General features: G+C 37.8%; 3 protein-coding genes and 1 non-coding gene across 10 annotated transcripts; 1 reads left to right on the forward strand and 3 right to left on the reverse strand.

The window, feature by feature from the left end:
* Positions 1–5487: 5487 nt before the first annotated feature.
* LOC147757510 (signal recognition particle RNA) lies at positions 5488–5784 on the reverse strand. The gene has a single exon (XR_015322602.1).
* Positions 5785–8643: 2859 nt separating this feature from the next.
* On the reverse strand, positions 8644–10965 carry mRpS28 (mitochondrial ribosomal protein S28). The gene is made up of 3 exons (XM_022790873.2): positions 10749–10965; positions 10004–10286; positions 8644–9012 (listed from the first exon to the last, which is right to left on the reverse strand). Exons 1-3 carry the CDS (start codon positions 10819–10821, stop codon positions 8823–8825), a joined length of 546 nt encoding a protein of 181 aa, XP_022646608.1. The 5' UTR covers positions 10822–10965; the 3' UTR covers positions 8644–8822.
* Positions 10966–11029: 64 nt separating this feature from the next.
* Rpe (ribulose-phosphate 3-epimerase) lies at positions 11030–14128 on the forward strand. 7 transcript variants are annotated; one of them, XM_086978574.1, is made up of 6 exons: positions 11042–11176; positions 11774–11828; positions 12577–12784; positions 12913–13062; positions 13256–13390; positions 13736–14128. In XM_086978574.1, exons 3-6 carry the CDS (start codon positions 12584–12586, stop codon positions 13922–13924), a joined length of 675 nt encoding a protein of 224 aa, XP_086834700.1. In that variant the 5' UTR covers positions 11042–11176; positions 11774–11828; positions 12577–12583; the 3' UTR covers positions 13925–14128. The 7 variants fall into 7 exon arrangements, with proteins under 7 accessions (XP_022646605.1, XP_086834700.1, XP_086834701.1 ...); XM_022790871.2 differs by lacking the exon at positions 11042–11176 and adding an exon at positions 11401–11515 and having other exon boundaries at positions 11774–11907; XM_086978573.1 differs by lacking the exon at positions 11042–11176 and adding an exon at positions 11401–11515.
* Positions 14129–14528: 400 nt separating this feature from the next.
* LOC111244138 (uncharacterized) lies at positions 14529–23645 on the reverse strand. The gene is made up of 6 exons (XM_022790864.2): positions 20989–23645; positions 20436–20899; positions 18707–18860; positions 18264–18447; positions 17717–17936; positions 14529–17417 (listed from the first exon to the last, which is right to left on the reverse strand). Exons 2-6 carry the CDS (start codon positions 20840–20842, stop codon positions 15482–15484), a joined length of 2901 nt encoding a protein of 966 aa, XP_022646599.1. The 5' UTR covers positions 20843–20899; positions 20989–23645; the 3' UTR covers positions 14529–15481.
* Positions 23646–23768: the final 123 nt, after the last annotated feature.

The raw sequence follows: 23768 nt of genomic DNA on the forward strand, positions 1-23768 counted from the left end.
TACTCGTACACGGAATCCGCATGCGAGATACCTCTCGCTTTCCAAATTTCAAAACCATGTCGAAGTGATTTGTTTTGTTGAGCAGTTCTTATATTTTGGGTCCGTTCGTCGTCGTCGTCGCTTTTGTTTGTGCAGGTACCCCTGTGAGTTCCGCGAGCAACCTAGGAGTGGCTCAATTTTTGCAGTATTTATCGAGTTAATTTGAAATTCAGCTAAACTCAGTACGTCACAAAAGCGCGACTGATTTACGGCATCTCGCTCGTCGCAAGCTGGAAGTTATTGGCATTGAAGGGTAGTACACGATTAGATCAGATCGTAGACCGCAGAAGGAGGTTGCAATATATAGGGGTCGGATCAAAATAAACCTCACTGAATGTAACCGGCCATTGTATATTTGACACATACAGCAACCCTGCCTGTACCGAGATGAATGGATGATCTCTGTTGATTGTAGATACATGCCTTGGATGGCTGTTAGGAGCCTCGTACGGCGATTTATGAGATCAAATCCACTTATATTTGAGCAGAGCATGAATGCTGAACCGTCGAAGAAGGTGCAAAATATGTTGTCATTCTAAAATTAAGAAAAAAACAAAAAATTGAATCTTGTTTGCAGCGCCGTTATTCCAGTTTGTATGTGTGTGTGTGAATTGTACATACTACGGCTAGCAATCGTCACCTCATAAATTGGCCGTTCGTTGCGGTCCATTAGCAAAGCGAGTAATGGGAAGCAAAAGAACATGATCAGAATGCTCCAGAATAACAGCGCGGTGGCTAGGATCTTACTGTGAGTAGGAATTGTGCCGAACATCAGTGTCTTTGTTTAAATGCGATTTAAACTACCGCCAAGTGATAGCATCGTTGAACGTTGCAGTTTAAAGAATAAGTAGAAATAAATCTTGTTCACGTGAATGCAAAGATGTCGGGCAGTGAAAACAGTCGTTGTATCAAAAATCACCGATTTAGTTCGAAAGCAGACGACCGAGCGATTTTAACGGTGTCGCCAGTAATTGCACATACTCATATGACAGAGATTTTAATTTCGAAGCCTAGAGGACTTTATAGATTTATTTATATTCTTATTATATATTTATGAATTTTTAAAAAAAAATTGTTTGTGAGTCCAAACTAGCATCATTTTTTACCGGATTCGTTGATATTGTCCTAGTCGATATTCGTCGTTTAAGCTAGATACGACTGACAATCTATACTTATGTCGATATACGTTCTATGCATTCAAGATATCATTTTCTATCTTATTTTATCTTTTTTCACCAAACGTCGTTTCTCGGGCATCAACATCATCAACTTTTTGATACTGACAGAGAATGCTCCGCCCTGTATGCCCCTGTTAGCGATAGGGGTGGCTATTTTGAATTGGTACGATTCGATCAACAAGCCGATCTACGAGGTGGCAAGTAGCCATATTATTAATGTCTGATTCGAGTGTCTAGATCACGCTATGTCATACAATTAACGACTGAAGCTTGTAGATCCCTAATCAGTAAAATGATGAGGGGAATCCTCATAATTCTTACTATGTCAGGTTGACATCTAACCGAATGTAACAATAGGCCTACTTAGCAAGATTTAACTACTGTTTATATTTTTGTCATAACCTTAATTAAATAAAAATATGTTGATTAAATAAAAAATCAATGAAAACAATTATTTTATTACAAGTAGTGCTATTAGTTATATGCAAACAATGTTCAAGGTTGTAGTTAACCATAACAGTATAGAATTTATAGGAATAGATGATTGATGAAAAAAAACGTGCTTTCAAAATATAATCACTTGTATACTTCATTCGTTTCCACCGAGCACATATATTTATCTTCAGATTTCATAGTTGTTCGCCGTAAAAATACAATATAATTCAACACTGTTATGGTTACTGCTACTTCTATAAGTATAGCTATATAATTAAAATATGAGCTTGGTCAATGGACACAGATATATAGAAACATTATATATAAACGTGTATAGAAACAATTATTACGATCATCGTGCAATATTTTATCTTTAATTGCCTTTCAACATAAACACCTATAATTAATGTAGTGAAGACTTGCAAATCCTGTGCATAGTTGTCTCGTTCACTCTGAATCTCTTATTTTGCCTTCCGAGGTTTTCACTCTTCTCAAATTGTTCAAAACGGAGGACGAAATAGAATATTGAAAGCTACTTGCTGTGCAACATTGACGTTCCTGCAAATCCGTTAGGGACACATCATTTTGCACTGAACAAGGTTAATGCAATACTTCTCTCTCTTTAGCGCAACGTCTTTTCAACAAATCTGACCACAATCAATGACGACAACGCCTAATACTAAGCTAATAGCCATTTAGGGACGAGGTTAAATTTAGTCCATTACTCCTTAAGAACTCCTTTTCAGCCTGCGTTTGCCATTTATAATTTGCGGAGCTCTGCATTAATACGTATACGGCCATCCAATGAATGAGCTATGCAAGAGATGAATACATAAACGCAAAATGAGCTCGACTCTTTGTTGTCCGATGATGGGACTACAGACCTCACACAGAGCACAGCATCGCACCATGTTCGTGCTTACCCAAAGCCTATATTTGTAGCCGGCAGAACGGCAGAAATTGTCTACCAAAATGTCTAGACAGCCGCTATTCCTTTTAAATAAATACTCGTTAAGTAATTGTATAAGAATAGAACTCTTTAAGTAAGAATATAAGAATAGAATAACTTATTCGCGAGTCTGAGCTGCTAGCATTGCGGTAAATAGAACAGTGGTATTAGACAAGACAAGGCTTAGCAATTGGCTAGACTACAAAGCAGCAATGCAGAATATCCTCTTGCTCGTTGCAGACAGAGACTTGCACGTCGACGGCCTGAGACTGCGCATTGAAGAGATCTAAATTTATTGCCCCAGTGCCGTGATCAGTTAGCTACATCTTCACTTCGACTGAATCAAAGCTACTGAGACAGGATAAATGCAACGCGGAGTGCACGATCGGAAGTTAACTTTGCGGGTACAAGTGCAGCTTATGTGGTTTCATATTGACAATTAAGAAATCAAGATCAACTATTTATGTAGATAGCAGGATACGCGAAGTGCATTAACGGATTCGTTGTAATAAAAAAAAAATAGGTTTCTAAGACATTTTAACAGGAAAGCAGGGCTAGCCCGAAACAAAACAATCGAATAACTATATTAAGCTAACGGGCCCAGTGACCCCGAGTAAGAATTACTAATGAATACTGTCAAAAGATCCACTGAGTCGGGAAAATGGAATTGGGACTGCAATAGAACAACTACAGAATTTCAAATTGATTGCAATTTAATAACTGTAAAGGTGTAGGTGTACGATTAAATTATTGTTTACTTTTCCACGTAGATTAGCTGAATCAGGGAAATAAAATTACTTTAATAGTAGTTTTTGGGTGTTAACAAATTTTGACATTATTAAATTATTTTTTGTTTTTGGTGGCATCTTCCGACTAAGGATCTCTTTCTAAAATCGCCTTTTTCAGGTTCTCTTTGTTTGGAATCTTTTATATGTGTCCGTAAAAAACTTATAAATGTTGGTGTGAGCCGCCTTTTGATACAACTAAAAGTAGTTCTGATAAAAAAAAACAATAAAATATTCGCGTATAGAGGAGATTTTTTGCTTCGAATCGGTAGACTGACGAGCCAAATAAAAAAACAATTCATGTCCCTCTACATAAAAGAGGTATTTCAAGTGCGGAAAGCCTGAATAACGACGTTGCCTTTCCCCATGTGCAATAGAATGAAAATCTGTTCCAAAGGCATTTTGGATAGTTCCGATAGATTTTATTAGTGAAATATCAACATATCAGAAACATATCAAATAGAGCAAAGTACCATTCTGCTTGATACCGGTATATTCATTAAAAATGCAATACGTTTTACTACACCTAAAATGGATATTTCAAATATATTCAAATATAGTGCCTGTTTCACTTATATGAGATTCAGTATTACTTAATACTGATTGAAAGCTCTCGATGAGCTGAATCAAAATGTAAGTTACCTTCCTATATTTGACTCTCTTATTTCGAATCGCAAATGCCGTACACAATGTAGTTGTGAGACCAAACGGGTCTGTATATACCTGTTATACTGTTGTATATATGTAAATGTATAACAGTTAGTATTTTGATTCAGTTGTTGAAGAGTGGAACTATCAAGAAGTAAGACAAATCCTGTAAATTTTGATGAATTAAATGAATGGAAAAAATCTTGGTTTTTGACTAAATGATTATTTTAATAGTAGGACTAATCATGCGTAAGATGTATACATCAAAGACCCGGAGATGTAAAAAACGTTTCACTTTTTCATTGGATTTCATTTAAAACAATGCTACACAACGTCTGCTCATCAACAATAGTTTTGGTCACATATAACATAACTTTGTAAAATAACAGTAGTAATAGTACACGCCAAACCTGGCACTAGAGATACAGGCTGTAGTTAAACGTTCACTATAAAAAAAATAGTGGTACTAAGCTCAGTTCGAACATCTGAGTGGAATATTAGTGGAAAATGATCAGAAACTGCTCAAAAAATATAAATGGTTATTGTATACATATATGTAATGCTAAAATCCCCGAACTTGCTATTGATTCCGTCTTAATACGTCCTCTGAGCGCAGAAGCTAAACACACAAGATTTTCTGAACATACTCCCTAGAGTCAATTTAGATCCACACATTGTTCCAGCACAGTTAAATCTAATAAACTCTTTTATTAGACATAGAAGAGTCTTTTTTTCAATTTCGATCGAAAATGTTCAAAAAGTGTCGCAACTAAGTTAAAAAAAACCAAAAGCTTAGTATTTTATTACTAGATTAGTATTAGAACTTATTCGTCGGAACAATTTATTTCTCTTTTTTCTGTGCCTATGCATGTATTCAAATAGCAATGCGCATGTCTGTAAAATGGTTTAGGTGGATAGCAACTATTTTAACCTTGAAGATATAGAGAGATTTTAAGCAAAGTTCGCTCAACATTCCCTAGTGTCATGCTTTTTAACCTAAAATATGTCTCCTTCAGTGTTAAGAAAATGACTAGAAAATCGCTAAAGCTAAACAGTGTTACACTTACAATGCGTAAAAAATGTTTACCGTTGAGAGAGCCTATCGATCACTCTATCCTTTTTGAAGAGATGGGAAGTTTCTGCCTAAATACCTAATATCTAGGTAAATGTGATATACTTAACTATTTAGTGTAAAATTTTTTGCAGTGTTCAGCTTCTCAATATTTCAAGTTATAGAGAAAGTTATATTGCACCCAGGTGCGAAGACAGCGAAAGAAACAAAAGAGTCATTACACATATCCTATGCGTTCGTAGCGTTCACTACGCCAGGCAGGCGAGCTATCAAGGTGCTCTTAAGTAATTTACATCATAGATGTGGCCAAATAGATCTTCTATTATAAATGTTAAATTGGAAAATTTAATATTTATCACTAAGAAGAGGAGCAAAAAGGGTAGGGTGTGTGGTCCAACCAGTAGGCTGGGCCTACCGAGGACGCCCATTCACGGGTGCGATCCCACTACTGCACAGCGCGGGGACTTTTGCCTGTTGCGTTTCCGCCCTGAGCCGATTCGCCCCTCATCAGCCGACCTGGACGCTCCCGGTTCCCCGAGGAGCGGCCATGTGGACGCCGAGCTTAGTGCGGACACCCGATCGACATGGACAATCAACGGAGGGAAACCCCAGCCCGTGAACATCCCACGCACCAGCCTCCCAGAAGCAGGATTACAGAGGCTCGCCACGGCCCCCGGCGGTACAGCGGTGTCGTTAGGTTCTAGTCCATACTAAATATCTTAATTTGGATTTTTTCTAATACTTTTTAAGTTCTTTAATACATACATTTAAATACGTTTATGAAAGAATCCACAAACGGCTATTCATTTAATAAAAAGGCAAGAAAAAGTTGCGAACAGCTCAGCTCAACTCCTGTAAAACTCAAGAGAGACACACCACTAAAAGATGGCGGTTCTGGTGCGATTCGGATCGGCTCGATAACATTATACGGTTGTCATAGTTACCGAGGGATTTCACTACAGTTAGCCCTGATGGGGTTACTGCCATTTCTTATCCCGACATTGTATTTCTTTTATTATAAAGTCTATATTCGAGTACTCTATTTTTTCTTGCATATTTTTTAACATATGCAAGGAATATGCAGATTACTATACTAGGATAGCATTTACTGGCGAACGAAAATAGGAAAAATATGCATGTTTATCGACTAGTTACTAATAAACCAAAATACTCAACTAGCTTAGATGTAATTAATCAAATGGTATTTACACGTTTAATTTATGTGAATCAAGTTAATGCTCTGCCTAAAATTCGCAAAACTACTTAAAAGTACACTAAGACTTTTTTGAAATTGACCTCTAGTCAACATTTTTTCTGTTATTTTTTTATGGAAAATTATTATTTTCTTACACCAATGTTCTATTATATTTAGGACCAATCAAATAAAGCTAGAACAATATCTAGTATAACTAAGATCGTTGATAACTAGAACAATTCAACAAACAACAAATTCAACCAAATAAATTGGAATAAAGTTAGCGCTTATGGTTTGATTAGAAATATCATTATATTTATAAAAACATGCCTTAGAGAGGCCCAAATAAATACCAAACAAAGAAAATTGATAAGTATCAGCAACACTCTGTTTTTCGAGTGCGTAAGAACTTGAAGTTGAAAAACATTAGACGTCGTTGTCCGTGGAGAGCTCTTTCTTGATTCGTATTTACGATAAAACAAATTTTCGATATAGTTGAAACTAATCTATGATGACCCGGCATTTGTCAGTAATGCAATGGTTAGATTCTATCATCAGGATCGGTATATTGTTTCAAAAAAACGTGTATGCGTGTATGTACGAAGTTATTAACAAAATTTAACAAGTATGATAAAGCTAGATCGGTTATTCTGCTTGATACAAGGAAGTTCTGCTAATCTAGTTTTGCCAGTATGCGAATCATATCAATACGTAGAGTTGTTGTCGTCTCTATTGAAGATTTTCTAATCTCACGCCTCATACCGGAGCCTTTGATTAGAAAAAAGGGTGATCAAGGTATTTACACAAACCTTAAAGAAAGATAGATAGACTTTTATCAGATCCAACAAATGGAAACAGAACTCTAGTTTAACTCTGATCTATTGACGCTTTTTGCACACACACATATTCCTACCGTAATTGAAACGCTCAAATTGTGATAACTGGTGTTAGTTATTTTATAGTTACTTAATCCAGTTATAATTCGAAATTAAAACCTAGCCGGACTGAGCGTACCCTATCCTTGATTAGTAAAAAAAAAAGTATTGCGACCCAACATTCACCGCTAATATTGTAATTCTGAAAATATTAAAACAAGAAATCACTCTTGTAGCGCTTTCAATCGTATGGGGTAAAAAATAGACAAACGGTACCACATCCCATGTGAACTATTTCCCGCCATCTTGTTCTGTTTCTAGGCGACAGTTTAAGCTACACCATGTCAGGTATATGGATGTTTACTTGTAAAATATTCTAATGCTATATGGATTATTGAAACGTGAAGCAGGTAATAAACGACTTAAAAATAACAAATTCCTAATAAACCAAGAATCTTTTCCGGAGAGCTCAAAATGCTTTAGCTTCCAAATGGGGGGCAATAAGGATCACCGGGAAAAATGTATATATGAAAGGACGTGTTCATGTGAAGGTTCAAGCCCGGTGATGTATTTACAATGACATACCTGTATTGTAGTTTATGTCGCATGCCTGGTAGACAAGGAAATAGTTCAATGATCGAACCAAGCAAGATACTTAAACAGTTAAAATTTTAAACCTGGTGAGTTTTAAATCTGCGTGATAAACACAATAAATATGATTTTGCGAATAATTTTTTTGTATCTACTACTAATGCACTCTTCTGAGCAGTCGTGATTGGACGTAGGTTCAATTTAGAAATTTTCCTAGCAAAATTTGAAGGGATAAAATCGAAAATTTCCGTGAACGAGCTAAATGGTCTAACATACAACTTTGTATTCTGATGTACCCATAGGCAACATTCTATTCGTATGAACGAATGAAGTATTGTAAAAAAGACAAAAACGAATGGGGGATATAGCTAACTGAATAAAGAGTATTCAAACTTGCTCAAATTAAATTCATTGGAAATTGTTTGAAATGTTGCATCCATTTTCAATGAAAAACCCTATGCAAAGCGTTATTGAGGAGGGACTATGAAACTAATCTTCACATACAATTCAACAATTAACTAGACTTCGCGTTCATGCGACTGATGCAGCCACACAAACTATACTTATTATTTTTATAATTTATATCGTAAAACAAATGTTGTTCAATAGAAATAAGGATTTTTTTTTGTTCTTGTTGTATTGATCTATGTCTTTCATAATAATATTTGCTAAACAGTACGACGATTGAATTAGGTTATGGATAAAATAGATATAATTCGTGGTCATATGAGCTCAGTACGCCGACACTTCTTTCTAATGAAAGCAGAGTGGCTAACGATCTTTAATAATTTAATGATAAAATAAAGATATATCTTTTATGCGTTTTCGTTAACTCGAGTTCATAAGCAAATCTATCCATAATCAATGACCCAGAGATGCACTACGTCAGCTCAATTCACTTTCAAGCAAACAAGCCATTTTTTTATTTGTTATCACTTTTTGGTATCGACATTATAATAGTGTAAAATGTCTACAGTAAACAACCGTTATAAGTGCACCATTTTTTTTATCTACTTTTCTAATTATTATTTATTGCTGCTAAAACCATTGATTAATTAACCAACAAGTCCAAATTTTTCCGGAAATGATTTACACGCTACGTCATGAGCGCATGGCGCATCAGCGTAGCCTAAAAGGGTGGCGTCCGCTTCAAGAAGAGTGAGATCTCGATCGGCACCTAAAAACTGCGACGACAGCTCAAGGTCTTGAAGTCGAACTAGCACATATGAACCCTGCATGTAGCGTCTGAAATTCAGGAACAAATGTAAGTGTTAGGTAAAAAAAGAGTACTTATAACGTATGAATAATATTGGAACTGTTATAAACATATTTAAAACGCTAAAACTTTTCGTCTTAACCAGCGCGCTCATATTTAGTTAATATTATCAAAAGATTATAAAGAGTTGCTGAAAGTCTCTTTTCATATATGTGGATACAGCAAAAATTTCAAAGTGTTTTATGGAATCAATCAAGAATGCGCAAAATGTTCATATATGTCTAAGCAAAAAATAACATACGGAAAATTACATTTTCCATATGTGACTAAGTAATTTGTAATAATCCTGAACTCAGATCATCTTGTGTACTAACAAAATAGAAATAACATCGGATGGTCTAAAGAATTTTTTTGAACTGTTGCATGACAAGGTATTTTAATCACAATGAAGATCCTTTTTTGATGAAGCAATGATACTAATATTATTATAATATTTCAGTGCGATGTAGCATTTGTGTTAACTATATATTTAAAAGATCAAGTTGATCATCTGCAGCAATCTTAAAAAACAACGTAAAGCCGACTGTGAAAATATTAATTACTCATGACTGAAGAATTCAGTAATAGGTAGAGTGACTTCATAAATAATAAAATACAGTATAAATACCTAAGCTAAATAGAAATACGCGAATTTTTTCTAATGGTCTACAACCGACTATTTAGTGCAAACAAGAAATGGAACGAGTTAATTTTTTGAAGTTGATGAAAATTTTAGTTATAAAGCAGTTTGCAAGCCCCAGCAAAAATATTCAATTGAGCAGAAAATATTTCTCCTTCGAAGCCTTTTTGTATTATCACCTGAACAAATTTAACAATGACGAAGCACTGGGAATCCGTGGTGCGGCTAAATAAGACATATTGATTCCGAAATCAATTTGTTCTGACGGTGGTAACTTGGCACATCTAAAACCCATACTCACGATGATTTGACGTCATTATTGTTAATAAGATTTTACTTACTGCTGATCTATGGCTGGCCGCTTACAAACGGCATGAAATTTTCCTCCAAAATCTATATATAGGTCATTCGCTACGCAATGAAATATCTTGCCGACAACGACTTTTCCAACAGGGTCTCCCAACTTTATAAGCTGCGAATTTCGAAGTAGACTAGCAAACGAAACTGGAGGCTTCACAGGCACAGCTGACACTTCGCTAAGTCTATGGATTGCTTCGCCGAACGTTTTTGTCTGTGATTTCACCCGTTCGTCTGTCTCCGTTGAAGCTGGAATTGTCGGTGTTCCTAGAACAGTGCAGTACCTTTGATTAAATAATGATACAGATCAATGGCGTTGTAGTTGTTAAGGATATAGAATGTACAAATAGCAAAGCGAGAAGCGGAATCAACATATTCCCTTTTCCTATATTTTCGTGAGCTAATCCACATTTAAGAACGATGATGAATAAGGCGAATTTTCTGTTTTTTTATTGTAGATACTGTTGCACCTAAGTACCCGCACCGAGAGAAAACGAACGTAAATAAATGATGATTTATCAACAATATTGAGCTTGCACATGATCAAGATTTTACTAACTACAGTAGGATTTTAAAAATTGCCGCTCATGATGTACTAGTTACTGTCAAGTTTTTAAACGATGCATTTCATTTATGAAAAGTAAATAATTAAATACGTCGGATTACTGTTACATTTGAGTGAGCATATAATAGGGTGCGTAGGCTTTACAAAAAGTTCTGGTTATTTACCTCCAGCTAGATTTGCGTAGGCACGTGCTGCCACGCCTTGACGAACCAACACTATTGAGCGAAACCAAAGCATCTTGACGCAGCACAAACAAAATTTGAAGTAGTATGTATATACTTGTCGCGCGTATGGTTAAAAACAAGTTCACTTTTTTGGGCCCCCACACTTTTGGGCTTCGCGACGTTCGAAAATCGCTAGACTTCTGTTATTTGTTTATACCCCTTCTATTACGCCAGCGAGGCCACCTCATCGCAGACGACGCAGACTTCCTGGTGCTCCTTCACTTGAATGTGTACTGCAGTCTGAAATACGCGCAATTTTTCAAATTGCAATTCGGAATGGCCTAGAGATTGTGTAGTGATCCTATCGACAAAAGAAAACAAATTTTGCCCCGTATTCGGCGTCAATTGTGTGTTCTAGCCGCTCAAAGGTCATTGGAAGTCCGTGTAGTATTTTACTCTAGTCTATGAAGCGTAAAGCCTGTTACAGCAGTTAATATCTTAAAGAATTCGCAAATATCTTCTGATCATGTCTGTCTCTCTTTTCTTCAATACTTCTACGCAGCGGGACTTGATATGCGCCACTGTTATTATTTACTCTGATGTAAACAGATTGCAATGAAAATCATGGGTAATGCGGTAGAATAGGCATTGTCGTGTACAGTAATCCTTGTTGCTAACCTATAGTTCTGCAAAGAATTGTGGATTTTACTTACTATTCTGGGAAAATCCGTTCTGTGGCATATTTTGGACACAATTTTGTCCCAGAAGTTAGCATATCTGTATTCATTTAATTAAACACCACTCTTATCCTTATATATTATCATCATTATATGTAACACACATAACTTGATGGAGTGCACAGTAGCATTTATTAATCATAAATTTTATTATCAATTTTGGGTGATAAACTTTCTTATGATTACCAACAAAGCAAATGTCAAAAAGGTCAGTGTATTAAAAAATACAGGCAACGTAGACAAAGTAGAAATCATTCTAGAATAGGCAATCCTTTTGGATGTTTTCAGTGATCATGGACAAACGAAGCAATAATGAGACGCTGTGTTAGCTAACAACGTTGATGTGAGAATATGAAGCTTTTGTGTTATTTCTACGCTTTGAGAAAGCATTATTTCCTATGAAGAGACTAATTTAACTAAAGGTGTATTGGATTTCTGTGAACGTACGCTTTCGGAAAGTCGAACTTTGCTAATAGAAATACTATGTCAGTTTGCTACTGCACTAGTATATATGACTGTATGAATTTAGACAAAATTGCAACAAAAACTTCGCGTCAAAGTAGCTAAAACATACATTCGGAAACGATTTGAGGAGTTGCAATCTTAAGTAACAGTAATTTTGGATATCAAAATTTATTTAATATTAGGAGGAAGATCATTTGGTAAAGAATATCTCTTAAACAGATGACGTTCTGTAGTGCAAGTCATTCAGTCGAATTCCTTTGATTTGTGATGAAGGGGTTCACAGCACTGCGTGAAGATAAGCTAATAATAAACACAGATGAAAATAAGTACCTACCTAATCATGATAATGTATAAATATATTTGTTTTCTCAAATATATAGATTATTTAAGACATATTTGTAATCTATTTCTTATTAAATTTTGTTATCTGGTATTGTTATTGTCTTTGTTATTAGGCGCCAAGATTTTGTCCAGATGAATTTAACCACAATATGTGACCTATCCCTTAATTAGGACCCAATCGCTGCGTCCATTGATGGATAGACACGCTTATCTACGTTTCACTGATTTTTTTAGTTTTTATTAATATAGCTACTCGACATGTAATACAATGGCGTTTGCTGCAGATTCGTAATGTCGGCCTGTGGAAATGTCGTGTGTAAGATCGGTCCATCGATCCTCAATGTGGACCTTTCTAACTTAGCGGAGGAGTGCCAACGACTTTTGTCATACGGAGCCGACTATCTTCACCTCGATGTCATGGATGGCCACTTTGTACCCAATCTCACCTTCGGCCACCCAGTTGTCAAGTGTCTTCGTGGCAAAGTTCCTAAGGTCGATTTTCGAGCCATATCGTTGAAATCGAAGCTATCAACTCATTATGAAATGACAGCCTTTCCCTTCTGTAAAAAATATATATGACGTTGACTGCTGTTACTCATATCATTTGCTTAACTTATCAGGCGTTTTTCGACATGCACATGATGGTAGCGAAACCTGAGCAGTGGGTTACTTCTATGGCTGACGCAGGAGCAGATCAATATACATTTCACTTAGAGGCTACGAATGACGCACTTGGACTCATCCGAGCCATTCGCGAGGCTGGGATGAAGGTTAGCACATGGAGTGAGAAGAAGCTCGCAACTTTTCATTATTTCAATATGCTTCGTATCTGAATTGGTAAACGATGTGGTACGTATTCTTGTATACGCGGTCAAGCCGAAATTCTGAGCGTGGCATATCGTTTGTCCTTTAGAATGTTTATCTGCGCCTGACGTGCGTTTGCGCCCGTTTTTACTTAATTAGGTGGGTGTCGCTATTAAACCAGGCACAATCGTGAAGGAGATGGATTATGTACTCGATAAGGTTGACATGGCGCTTATTATGACTGTCGAGCCAGGGTTTGGAGGACAGAGCTTTATGCCCGACATGATGCCAAAGGTACGCGGTTTTAACTTTTTATATATTTCTTTTTGGAATATATGAATTATCCAAAGAATAAAGAAGCTCAATGTCTAATTTTTCTATTTAGCATATATTTTTAACAGAGAACAATAGCTGCCCTAACATTGCAATATGAGTGCAATAATTTTGAGAAATTTATTCTATGTTCGAAGGCGATCTATGCTTCTTTAATACACACACACACATATGTACATATATATATTAATCTGACAAAATATTAGCGGAAAACTTTTACACTTTAAGGTTGACTAAAAAAAAAAGCTTTTACAAAGTTATTTCTGTCATTGTTCTGCATATTATTATTCATGTTATTGTCTTTAGGTTGAATACATTCGAAAGCATTACCCGACATTGGATATTGAAGTAGATGGCGGAGTGGGCCTTTCGACGATTGATGCCTGCGCTCGCGCGGGCGCCAACATGATTGTAAGCGGTACAGCAGTCACCCGAAGCCCAGAACCGGAAAAAGTTATCACAGCCCTTCGTGCTGCTGTAGTTAAAAATCTTTGAATTGCTAATTCGCAGCTAAGTCATCAGCTCAGCATATATGGCAATACATGTATTAGTTTACATGCAGGACTTTCTTGCAGCGTAGGGCTGAGAAAGACATCTGGAGAGGGCAAGAAGTTCTCATGTAATATATACGCATGGTTCAAAAAAATAATGTATATATATTATTTTCAAAATAAAGTAATGTCAAGTAACACTTCTAAATCTCAGTGGGCTTTATCGCTAAAAAAGCAAGCTGAAAATATGGCAAGCAAGCTATTGACTTCTTGTCCTATGCTCAGCAGAATGCTGAAGTAATTCGTTAATTTCGTATACTTTAGAAGGTGCGTTATGCTTACATTATTTTCAGAGAAGTATAGCAGGGTAGTGAGCTGGATTTTTTTGTATATAATTAGTGAACGATGGTGGATCATGGATGTGATTTACAGCATGCAAATCCGACACATCTTGCATGACTGTATAGATATTATTCTGATAATAGTTCGCATTGTTTTATGAGCTTTTAAAACAGCGTTGGACGACTTTTTGAACTCCAAAACTATTTGAAAGTATTTTTTCGGGAATGAATAGGTTTAGACGTGTAGCAAGAAGGATATAGCTTCAATTACACTCTTAATCTTGATTTCTTCTTTCCTTTTATTATTGTCTGAGTACATTATTCCAAGGTGAATGATTTATACGTTATCGCTTACGCACGTGCACATAATCCCGTGAGTAATCCTGCGAGGTGTCATATTCTAAGAAAACTGTTTACCTTTTTGAAAACCTATGTAGACCTAGTTGATAGCCTTGCTATACAAATTGTCGCTTTTTGATACATGCTTAATATGTTATTCATTAAATCGGAGACAGAGACGGCGTCAATTTATAATACACCTGTATAACGTTTATTATGCAATACGAATGTAGAATAGAATGCAATTCCAACATTTTTAGGGAATTATTTCATGAATTGCGATTTTGCAAGAAAACAACAGATCTATCTTTACATAGGTGCCTGGAGAAGTAAATACAGATTATGTACAGAATAACCTTTTGGTTATTTAGGTCAGCAGTTACTGTTAGATGAGTTTCGATTATTATACTATTCGTACTTCATTGAATAGTAAATTTAACTCAAGTACAGCTTCGAATATAGACACAACAAGTTCGACCGATTTCTCTAAACAGAGTCGCATTGTTTCTTCCTTACTGATATGTGCTGCGTAGGAATCGTATCGGTAAATATGAGAAACAGCAATTGCGCCGGTTTACATTCTCTTATTTAAAAAATAACCATTCACATAGTTACAAGCTTGCCCTCATCAAGCTTACTTGGATAACATATAATGTCGCGAGCGCAACAGAACGTAAATGTTGTAATTGAAATAAAATTATCTGAAGTTTATCATTTGTGTAATTGAAGCGCGGATATTTAGGCTCGGGGATCGTGCATCCGCACTTTATGCGCGTATTTACGCTATTATTATTGATCATACAAGTGAACTCCTCATAACACGATTCTTCACAATGCTGTGCATCATTTAGTCACTTGACATAGTAGCAGCAGCAATACAATTACTGACGGTGTATCGTATTTGCGGCAGAATCAGGCGGAGTTGGCGTTATCAAAGGAGGAAGTATTGGAGTTAAGGCACTCTGCGGCACGTTCATGTGGATCGGCTTGATAACAGCGCTCGAAACGCGTCGTTCATGAGGAAACTTTGGCCGGTCCATGTGTTTCGGTAGCGGTGTTGCGGGAATAAGATTTGTCACTGGCGGTCCATAACGATGATTGTTGGGGTTCATTGGCGGGGCGGGGTTGTGATTAAATTCAGGGACGACGGCGCTAGGACGGCGAGACTGTCCCGGAGCGCTCGGTGCTTGTAGAAAGAGATTTTTACGAGACAACTCTGTGGAAAATTTTGGGGTAAGCGGGCATGGAGTAGGTTCTCGGTGCGAGCGGTCTTCAGGCATCGTGAGCGCTGGAAGATCCTTAGCTGAGTTTACGAGAACGCCAGCTGAACGCATAGCCCTGTGTCGTGGGTCGCGATGGGTCACTTCATCGAAAAACAGCCAAAATCCGGTTGGATTTAACGCTGTACGAGCTGTCAGCCATAAGCCCTGACATCCGTAAAGGATACTGAATGCAATCCAGCCCTCCTTGATCTGCATGTCGACAGCTAAGAACACGGATGTCCACGTAGAGAAGCTTAAAATAAGGAAGCCGGCTATTGTATAGAGGTGGTTACGATTCGTATGAGATACGCCATCGGAACTTTGGCTACGGCCATGCACGTGAATTCGAACGGGCGGTCGCGGTCGACACAAAATTCGTTTAAGGCACAATACAAATCCAAGCAAGTCTGCCAGACCAACAAGAATTAATGGGCCGTAGAAGAACAGCGCGAACGCAATTCCCGTAGAAATGAAACAAAGTGGTTTCCCTACTCGGGCTCCGATACCGAACTCAGCACCCCACTTGTCGCTTGTCGACGACATAGTCATAAACACTAAAGGCAGACCCCATGAGAACATACTGAACTTTTTTGTGCTGGGACCCGCGCCGCGACGCTTTTTTGGTAATTTGTTAAATAGGGCTCGATACGAGTCCAAAATGGCAGATGAAGCCCAGAAGTACATTGCCAAATGGAAGAAAATCATAGCGAGACCCGTTGTATAGCAATCGCTTGCAAACGGCTTTTTGTGAAGCGCGCAAGCAAACGTTATGTTCGCACAGAGTGAAGAGATAGCAAGCCATTGAATGTTTTTTCCCCATTGACTACTGCGCAGCTCGTAAACAACTAAGTGGAGAACGATCACGCAGAATAATCCGATGATGCTAAGGTAGTTAAGGGCGTTAAATATGAACTTGTCACGCGTCTGCAGCTCAAACGATAGCCACTCTGGTTCACAGTAGTATATATAATCAACCGAACCATTATCGGATCGGGTCATGTAATATTCGCTTGGCTTGAGAATCTTACCGGTGTGGTTGAGTCTGATTTCCTTGTGACGCAACTCTGATATCCACTCGTAGGGAATTTTCTGGGTGATACAAGCCATGGTCAGGTTAACATTGCTATACGGGTCTGGTAGTGTGTCCAAGATGTTGAGACACCGTTGTTCTTCCTCTACCCATACGTATTGCTCAGGACAACCAATGTAGACGCACACTTGGAGAAGATCGTCGTATAGCATATTTTGAGCACATTTACCAACGTACTTGCCCTTTCGCTCATGATGCCATGGCCAAAGGTCCACGCTAATGGTCTTGCGCCATGCCGTCCGCGTCACCATGAAGACATTCCAGTTTTGTGTGTTGCTATACGCGCCACAACGGATATTCCATAATTTAACGCCATCGCAAAGTGCGCAGTGATAATTTTTGTAGTTACGTGCAGTGATCTTGTCATGAACGTAAGATGTGTACGACGTGCACTTGTAGGCAAGATCTTGGTCTTCCTTAGAGAAAAAGGTCTTCTGGCAAACGGTGATAGATTCAATGCACTTCCTGAAATGTAAATAGAGATCGTGGGCTCATTAGAGGTACCTGTACGTTCATTGATTTTTGGATAGTATTTCATATATTAATATAGGCAACAGTTGCTCCAGATTGATATACTTAAAGTCAATAGAATTTCGAACGATTGCTAAATGTCAAACTGAACATTGAATGTGTCGCTTATGGCTTAGTAGCTTGTCAAGAGTACATTTACAGGCGTTATTGAAATCCTCATGTATACATTTAACATTAGAACCAGTGAAATACGGTACTTTATTTCATTAATATTTTCTGTGGTTATAACTAACCTGAGCACGTTGGTTTTTATAAAGTCTATATCCCGAAATTCAGGAATATCGAGAATACAATCGTGGTGGAACTTTCCGTTGTGCAGGGTAAACTCTTCCGTGTTAACGTTATACGTAAGATTGCCAACTTCGACAAGTTGTTGTACAACCTCAGCATCAAACTTAACAATATGTTCGCCTGGACGAAAACGATCTTCGAATCCAGTTCGGTTATATAATCCTGAAAAGCATATATATACAAGTGCAAGTTTTAAAAGAGAGTAATAGATTTGATACCCAAGCGCGAAGCAATGACTCGTATTTATAACTGGGTAATATGTTACGGCGATAAAGTCTATGTATACTATTTTACTTGCTATATAAACATTAGCTTTTGTTAATGCTATGCTTGATAATAAATTGTTATACACAGATAGATCACATCGCTTTAGGTCTCCTCCTACAACTCTCAAGTTGATGAAAGAAAAGTATATACCAAGAAACGACGCTAAAAAACCACAGTAGCAAATGTGATACTGTTCGAGTCGATCCGTTATCATTAATTTACCTTCATTAGTGCAAACTAGCCGAGAACGACCCCATGGTCGGATAAGGTCTGTTTTCCGATTGCAGATAGCACAAAACACGTTCCAGAACATGAAACCAGACTTTTGCTCAAGGACTGGCAACTGAGTGAGGTAGGAAACAGTCATATCAAGCTTGTCTGGATCCTCCTCGCATCGGTGTCGGACCTAAAATTATAGAATAAAAGAATAATAAAACGCATATCACAATATTAATTTTTATACAGTTATTATAAATAATGGAATACGTATTTTAGTTGTCAGTTCTGTCGTGACCCGAATATTCCGGCGTGACCGTAAGAGACTTCTGAACACCTGTATGAATTTGACTTCTCAATATACGAAAATTATTAAATAAAAAAAAATGGGTGAGAAATCCAGGCACAACATTACTGGTTTTATTACATATGTGCCACTTTTAGCATACCTGGTCGTTTGGCCATGAGTTTGGGCAGGCTCGAATGACGTAGAAACCACCACGTTCATAACATGTCCATTTTCGATCAACAGATGTCACGCCCCGATTGTCTATGCAGCAGTCATCGTATTCGCCACATGCGTAATCGCATTTGCAGCGTTCCCTAAAGCAGGAAGATGCGAAAAGATTACTGCACAGGAATCTTCTTTGGATACAATTGATACCTTACTATAAAATCCTATAAAATCCTGTTTTAATTTTTTTTTTTGGAAAAATAAAATGTTCCCATAAGGTAATAGAATTCGTCTTCCTTTGCAAGAAGTTTACGGTGTCAATACCTCTAAAAAAGTAGTGCTTGTGGTACGATGGTTATCAACTTCGAAACATGTTACAGTGAAACAGGATACACGAACATAACTCTTCTATAACCAATGGAAAAAAATGCCTTAAAAACTATAACAGTATTTATGATGGAAGAGAAACATCATCACGTTCAAAGATTTTTTTAAAAGGAGTGACGTTTGTTGCATAATTTTCAAAAAACCCTCAAATAGTTTAACACAAATTCCATAAATTTATTATGAGAACTGCATATTCTATTTGATTTTTGGTAACGTATTCAGCTTATCGAAAGCAGATATTTACGGATTATTATATTATTACGTTTTTCCTAGACAGTACTAAGGGATTACCACGAAAGAATAAAAGATGTGACCTAGGAGCACGTAAATTTCTACCAACTAGATACTAAGTAATTGAAAATATGGTTTTCCCTCCACAAAAGTTGTGACTTCTAACATTTAACAATGGCGTTATGCCAACACAAGAACATGTTTGCTGTGTAACGGTAGTAAATGCAAAGAATATTGACGGATCTAGCAGAGCCACTGTGGGTTGAAGCCAAAATCAGCTCGACCACAAAGCTAGCTGACCCACAGGTATTCGGTAGCTAACTTAAACCAGTGAACAGCCAACAGCACTCGTGCTGCTTGCCTGACATAATCTGACTGAATTACACTAGATATTCACACAGCTCACTGCGTGCACGCATCTTCACACTTTTAATTATAGGTTAATATATATAAAGATAATAGGAACTGTTAGCCTATAATGTATTGCAAGCGTTAAAAAGTCGAAAGAAAGTTCTGAGAAGCTGTCCCTGATCAAGGTGGAAATTCCTACATCACAGATACAAACCAACCTACATCGAACAAACGCCTATGTTTTCGAGCTCATTCATTCTTTCAAGATTTATCGCAACTGTTTTACTGAAACTGTGTTGCCGTTTAAGATTTATATTTCGATGTGTCTTTTTCTTTAGGGTCAACTATAAGATAATGCTTATACCTTACATTTTAGCTAACCTTATTTTGCTAAGCTTGATAGACTTTGTTAAATACAGAAGGATGGTCTGCAAACGATCAAAGGTCTGATATAGCCCAACACAAAAATCGGGGACGACATCATTCATTTTCTAATAGGTTGCATGCAGGCTCATTCTTCTATTTATTAACGTTTTTTTTCATGTAATAATTACAATAAGAATAAAACTTCAATTACCTGTAGTAATAGCCGCTAACGAATATATGCTTTAAAAAGCTCCTATCTAATCGATTGGCATTGGCAGTAAACAAAGTTTCGAGTTTGCAATTTTAAAACTGTAGCATGGGTGAAGGAAAATCTACTGTCTGTACCAGCATTCGAGGACTTAATCCGTTTGTCTCAGTGTTTCGCTTACCTGTGAATCTCCGGAATACTCGTCGCGCATAAGTCTTGTTCGCCATCACCTAAGCACACTTTAGCCTTAATACGCTCGTCACGAAGGCGTAACTCTTTATGTTCTATGAATCCGGCCAAAAGATCCTGCTGATCAGTTCCCAAATCTTGATGAGTGGGATCCACATCTGAAGGCGACGAGCTATCGCCGACACTGCCCAATGCGCCCATTGTCCAATGGAGTTTGGGGCGTTTATTTTCACCTGTGTCCCCTGAAACTCCCAATCGACTTCCACACCTTCCCGGAGACGATTCCAAGTATTCATTTGGTAGAAAACGTTGTTCAATGGTGAATTTCTCCGATATTGGCGGAAACCAACCCGTTTCCCAGGGAGATATGAGGACCACAGCCCACAACAGAAGTTTCATGGCACTTCAGCTCTTCATGCCGGCATGTGAAACTTCGCCACCTGGTCCAACGTTGTGCTGTTGATAGGAATATAAAAGGCGCGGTAAAAATTGGTCCACACCGATGAACTCTTTGTAACCTAGCGGGTAGTAATCCTTCTACTTACGTTAAGCGTTTTTCCCTGCTACTTTGTTGACCTTCGATTCTGAACGCTTGAAGCAGCAGCTCATCGTTTAACGCTAGCGGTAATAATCATGCCCTATTTTGACGAACTTGATTTTCTCAATTGATATACACTACAGAAGGTAGCGTACTGTATACAATAATATCCTCAGTATCCTTCGGAGCACAGGTATTGTCGCTTTTTGGTGCATCACTCGAGCCACGCTTGAGGATAACGCTGCAGGACTACATAAAATCTATGTATCTCTGTATGCGTGTGCTTGAGTCAGCCTTGTCTGAGTCTGTGTGGTTGACTCTGTCTTTGCCGTGCAATATCGGCGACAAGAGGGAGATTTCTTCTCTTGGGTTCCGGTCGGCGTCCGGTCCAGGCGTGTAGGCTACGTGAGTTTGCTTGCTAGCAGTGAAGGAACCTTAGTAAAATTTTTATCTAAGATTTCTCTGCCGAGCTAGGACTACCGTCGTTGGCAGTTAGCGCCTAGCAGCGACAGGCTGCGGGCGAGGACAGCATCGGGTATCGAGTTAGGTGGCCGCAGAACGACGAGGTTGTGGCACGGACAGGGTGCGAGTGCAGCATGGCATGTCCTGCTATTGCTAGAACCAGACACAGCTTACTAATAGTGTAAACCTCTTTCAATAGCTAGCACACTGACGTGTACCTGGCAGTACTCAACTGGCTTACATCAAACGGCAATATCTTTGTTCTCCGATTGCGGCTACTGTCGACTGTCGCGAAGTCACACTACAGTCTAGCAACGTTAAACACGTTTTTCCCATGCATATGCTAAAAGTAGAGAGCTTAGTGTACATTGCTGAGCACGGCGAAACCTTTTGACACAGTGAGTTAGTCAATGAGTTAGTAGTACTAGGACGATAAACTGGGTGCTGCTACCGATCTGAGCAGCGGACCAGGTTTTCAATATACTCAATAGCTGGGCTTTACGTACTATCTGTGTTCTTAAAGTAGGTCTGGAGATGACTCAAAGCTAGGTAAATCTCACGGTTAGGTAATAGTAAGGTGGGAATATGAAAACACATTACAGTAGATGTCACATGTATTAACATAGAGATGGGTAAACAATGAGCTCTCACGAGGAAAACCCGAGCTGTGGAAAGGTAAGATTTTTTTGTAGGGGTCGACTGTAGTTTAATATTGATTGTCTGACAATATGATAGCAGGATATTTAAGTATCATGCAAACTTGAACGTTTGTCCATGATAATGTTCATGAACTAAAGATATAGTTTGCCTAATATTAAAAGGTATCTGTGTATGATTCTTTTTAGGTAGTACATACATGATGCATCCATTTAAACAGGAATACCATGAGTCACCCGAATTTTTGCATATGTTGAGTTAGATCAGGTACCCGTTACTGTGAGTTTGTCTTTAAACCTTAAACAGGTTACGCGATTTGATTGTTTACAACACTAAACGTTCCTTTGCTACCTTTTGACGCTCGAACTAGAAGAATGCACAAGTTATCCTGGTCCCCGCAGACAAAGGACTCTGAGCTACGATAATTGGCTCTCAAGTGTTATACTTTGGCACTGGGGAATCCGTTGGACTCTAAAGAACCGTCTTGACGGCATCTATAAGCATTGAATGCTATAAATACACATCCACGTGTGATAACCCAAATTTACTAAGACACGCCTAGTTAACAACTTTTTATCTTAACCTGATAAATCGAATATCCATGTACTCATTTCGTTTGAATATCTATGCACTAGCACACACTTAGGGTGGTCGATATACGCTGCTTTTACATTTTATACATTTATACCTGCTCTGCCTCCTTTGCTAGCTGAAATGTATGAGAAGATCAGCCAATCCTCACCGATATCTTTCTATAAGCAATAAACATACTCATCTCGCTGGTTAAAAAGTTAATTTGCAGTTACGTATACCTATCACGAATCTCATTACGCTTCGTATTCATAATACGCTATTATATTTCGCACCAATATAATTTAAAAATATTTCTAAGTTCAGTTGCGTATAAAGATTGGCAAAGATGCTCCCGTCTCCTAAAATGCAGAGCGTGCTTTATACACATTTATGTATCTATATAAATTTCTCTTTAAATTCTATGCGGAAAAGCAGATTCGTTGAAAGCCGGCTTGTCAAAGCGCAATTGTATGTCAAGACGAATTATATTTGATGGAGTTACTATAACCAATGGCATCAGAATTCTATCTTGCGTACGCATTTCCTTCACACTGTTTACGAGTATGTCACAATTTCGAAAACGTCGCTTAGAACCTTACATGTTTCAGAATGCTTACTCCGTTAATAACAAATGTTGGCAGCTTAATTGAAACATATTATTCAGTAAGCAATGTTTATACCAAAAAACTTGCATAGGAGACATTGACTACAGGAGCTCTATAGTAAATTTGGGGTTACAATGTAAACACACGTAAAGTCCTTGAACACACTGTTTTTTAGACCAACTTGCTCATACTTTTCAGAATTTATTAGGGCATATTAAAAAACTACGTACGTAAATTATGTACCATCAAATCAGTTTTACGTATCTTACATTATACGGAACTGTACTGTGTATAAGATGTAACTTGAGCGGTTAGTCCTGCGCCTGAAACAGAGACACCCCGTGTGCAAGGAACCTAACACATCCTTATATTCAAGTATCATATGCTATCTTGCAGTATCTACGCGACAATTAATGTTTCACACTGCTAAGCCATAATCCACGCGCCCATAGTTGTTCAAATCCCTAAAAATTTATTTGCAAAATACTGC

This window comes from Varroa destructor, unplaced genomic scaffold (genome assembly GCF_002443255.2).
Source record: "Varroa destructor unplaced genomic scaffold, Vdes_3.0 BEIS01000002.1, whole genome shotgun sequence".
NCBI classification, from domain to species: domain Eukaryota; kingdom Metazoa; phylum Arthropoda; class Arachnida; order Mesostigmata; family Varroidae; genus Varroa; species Varroa destructor.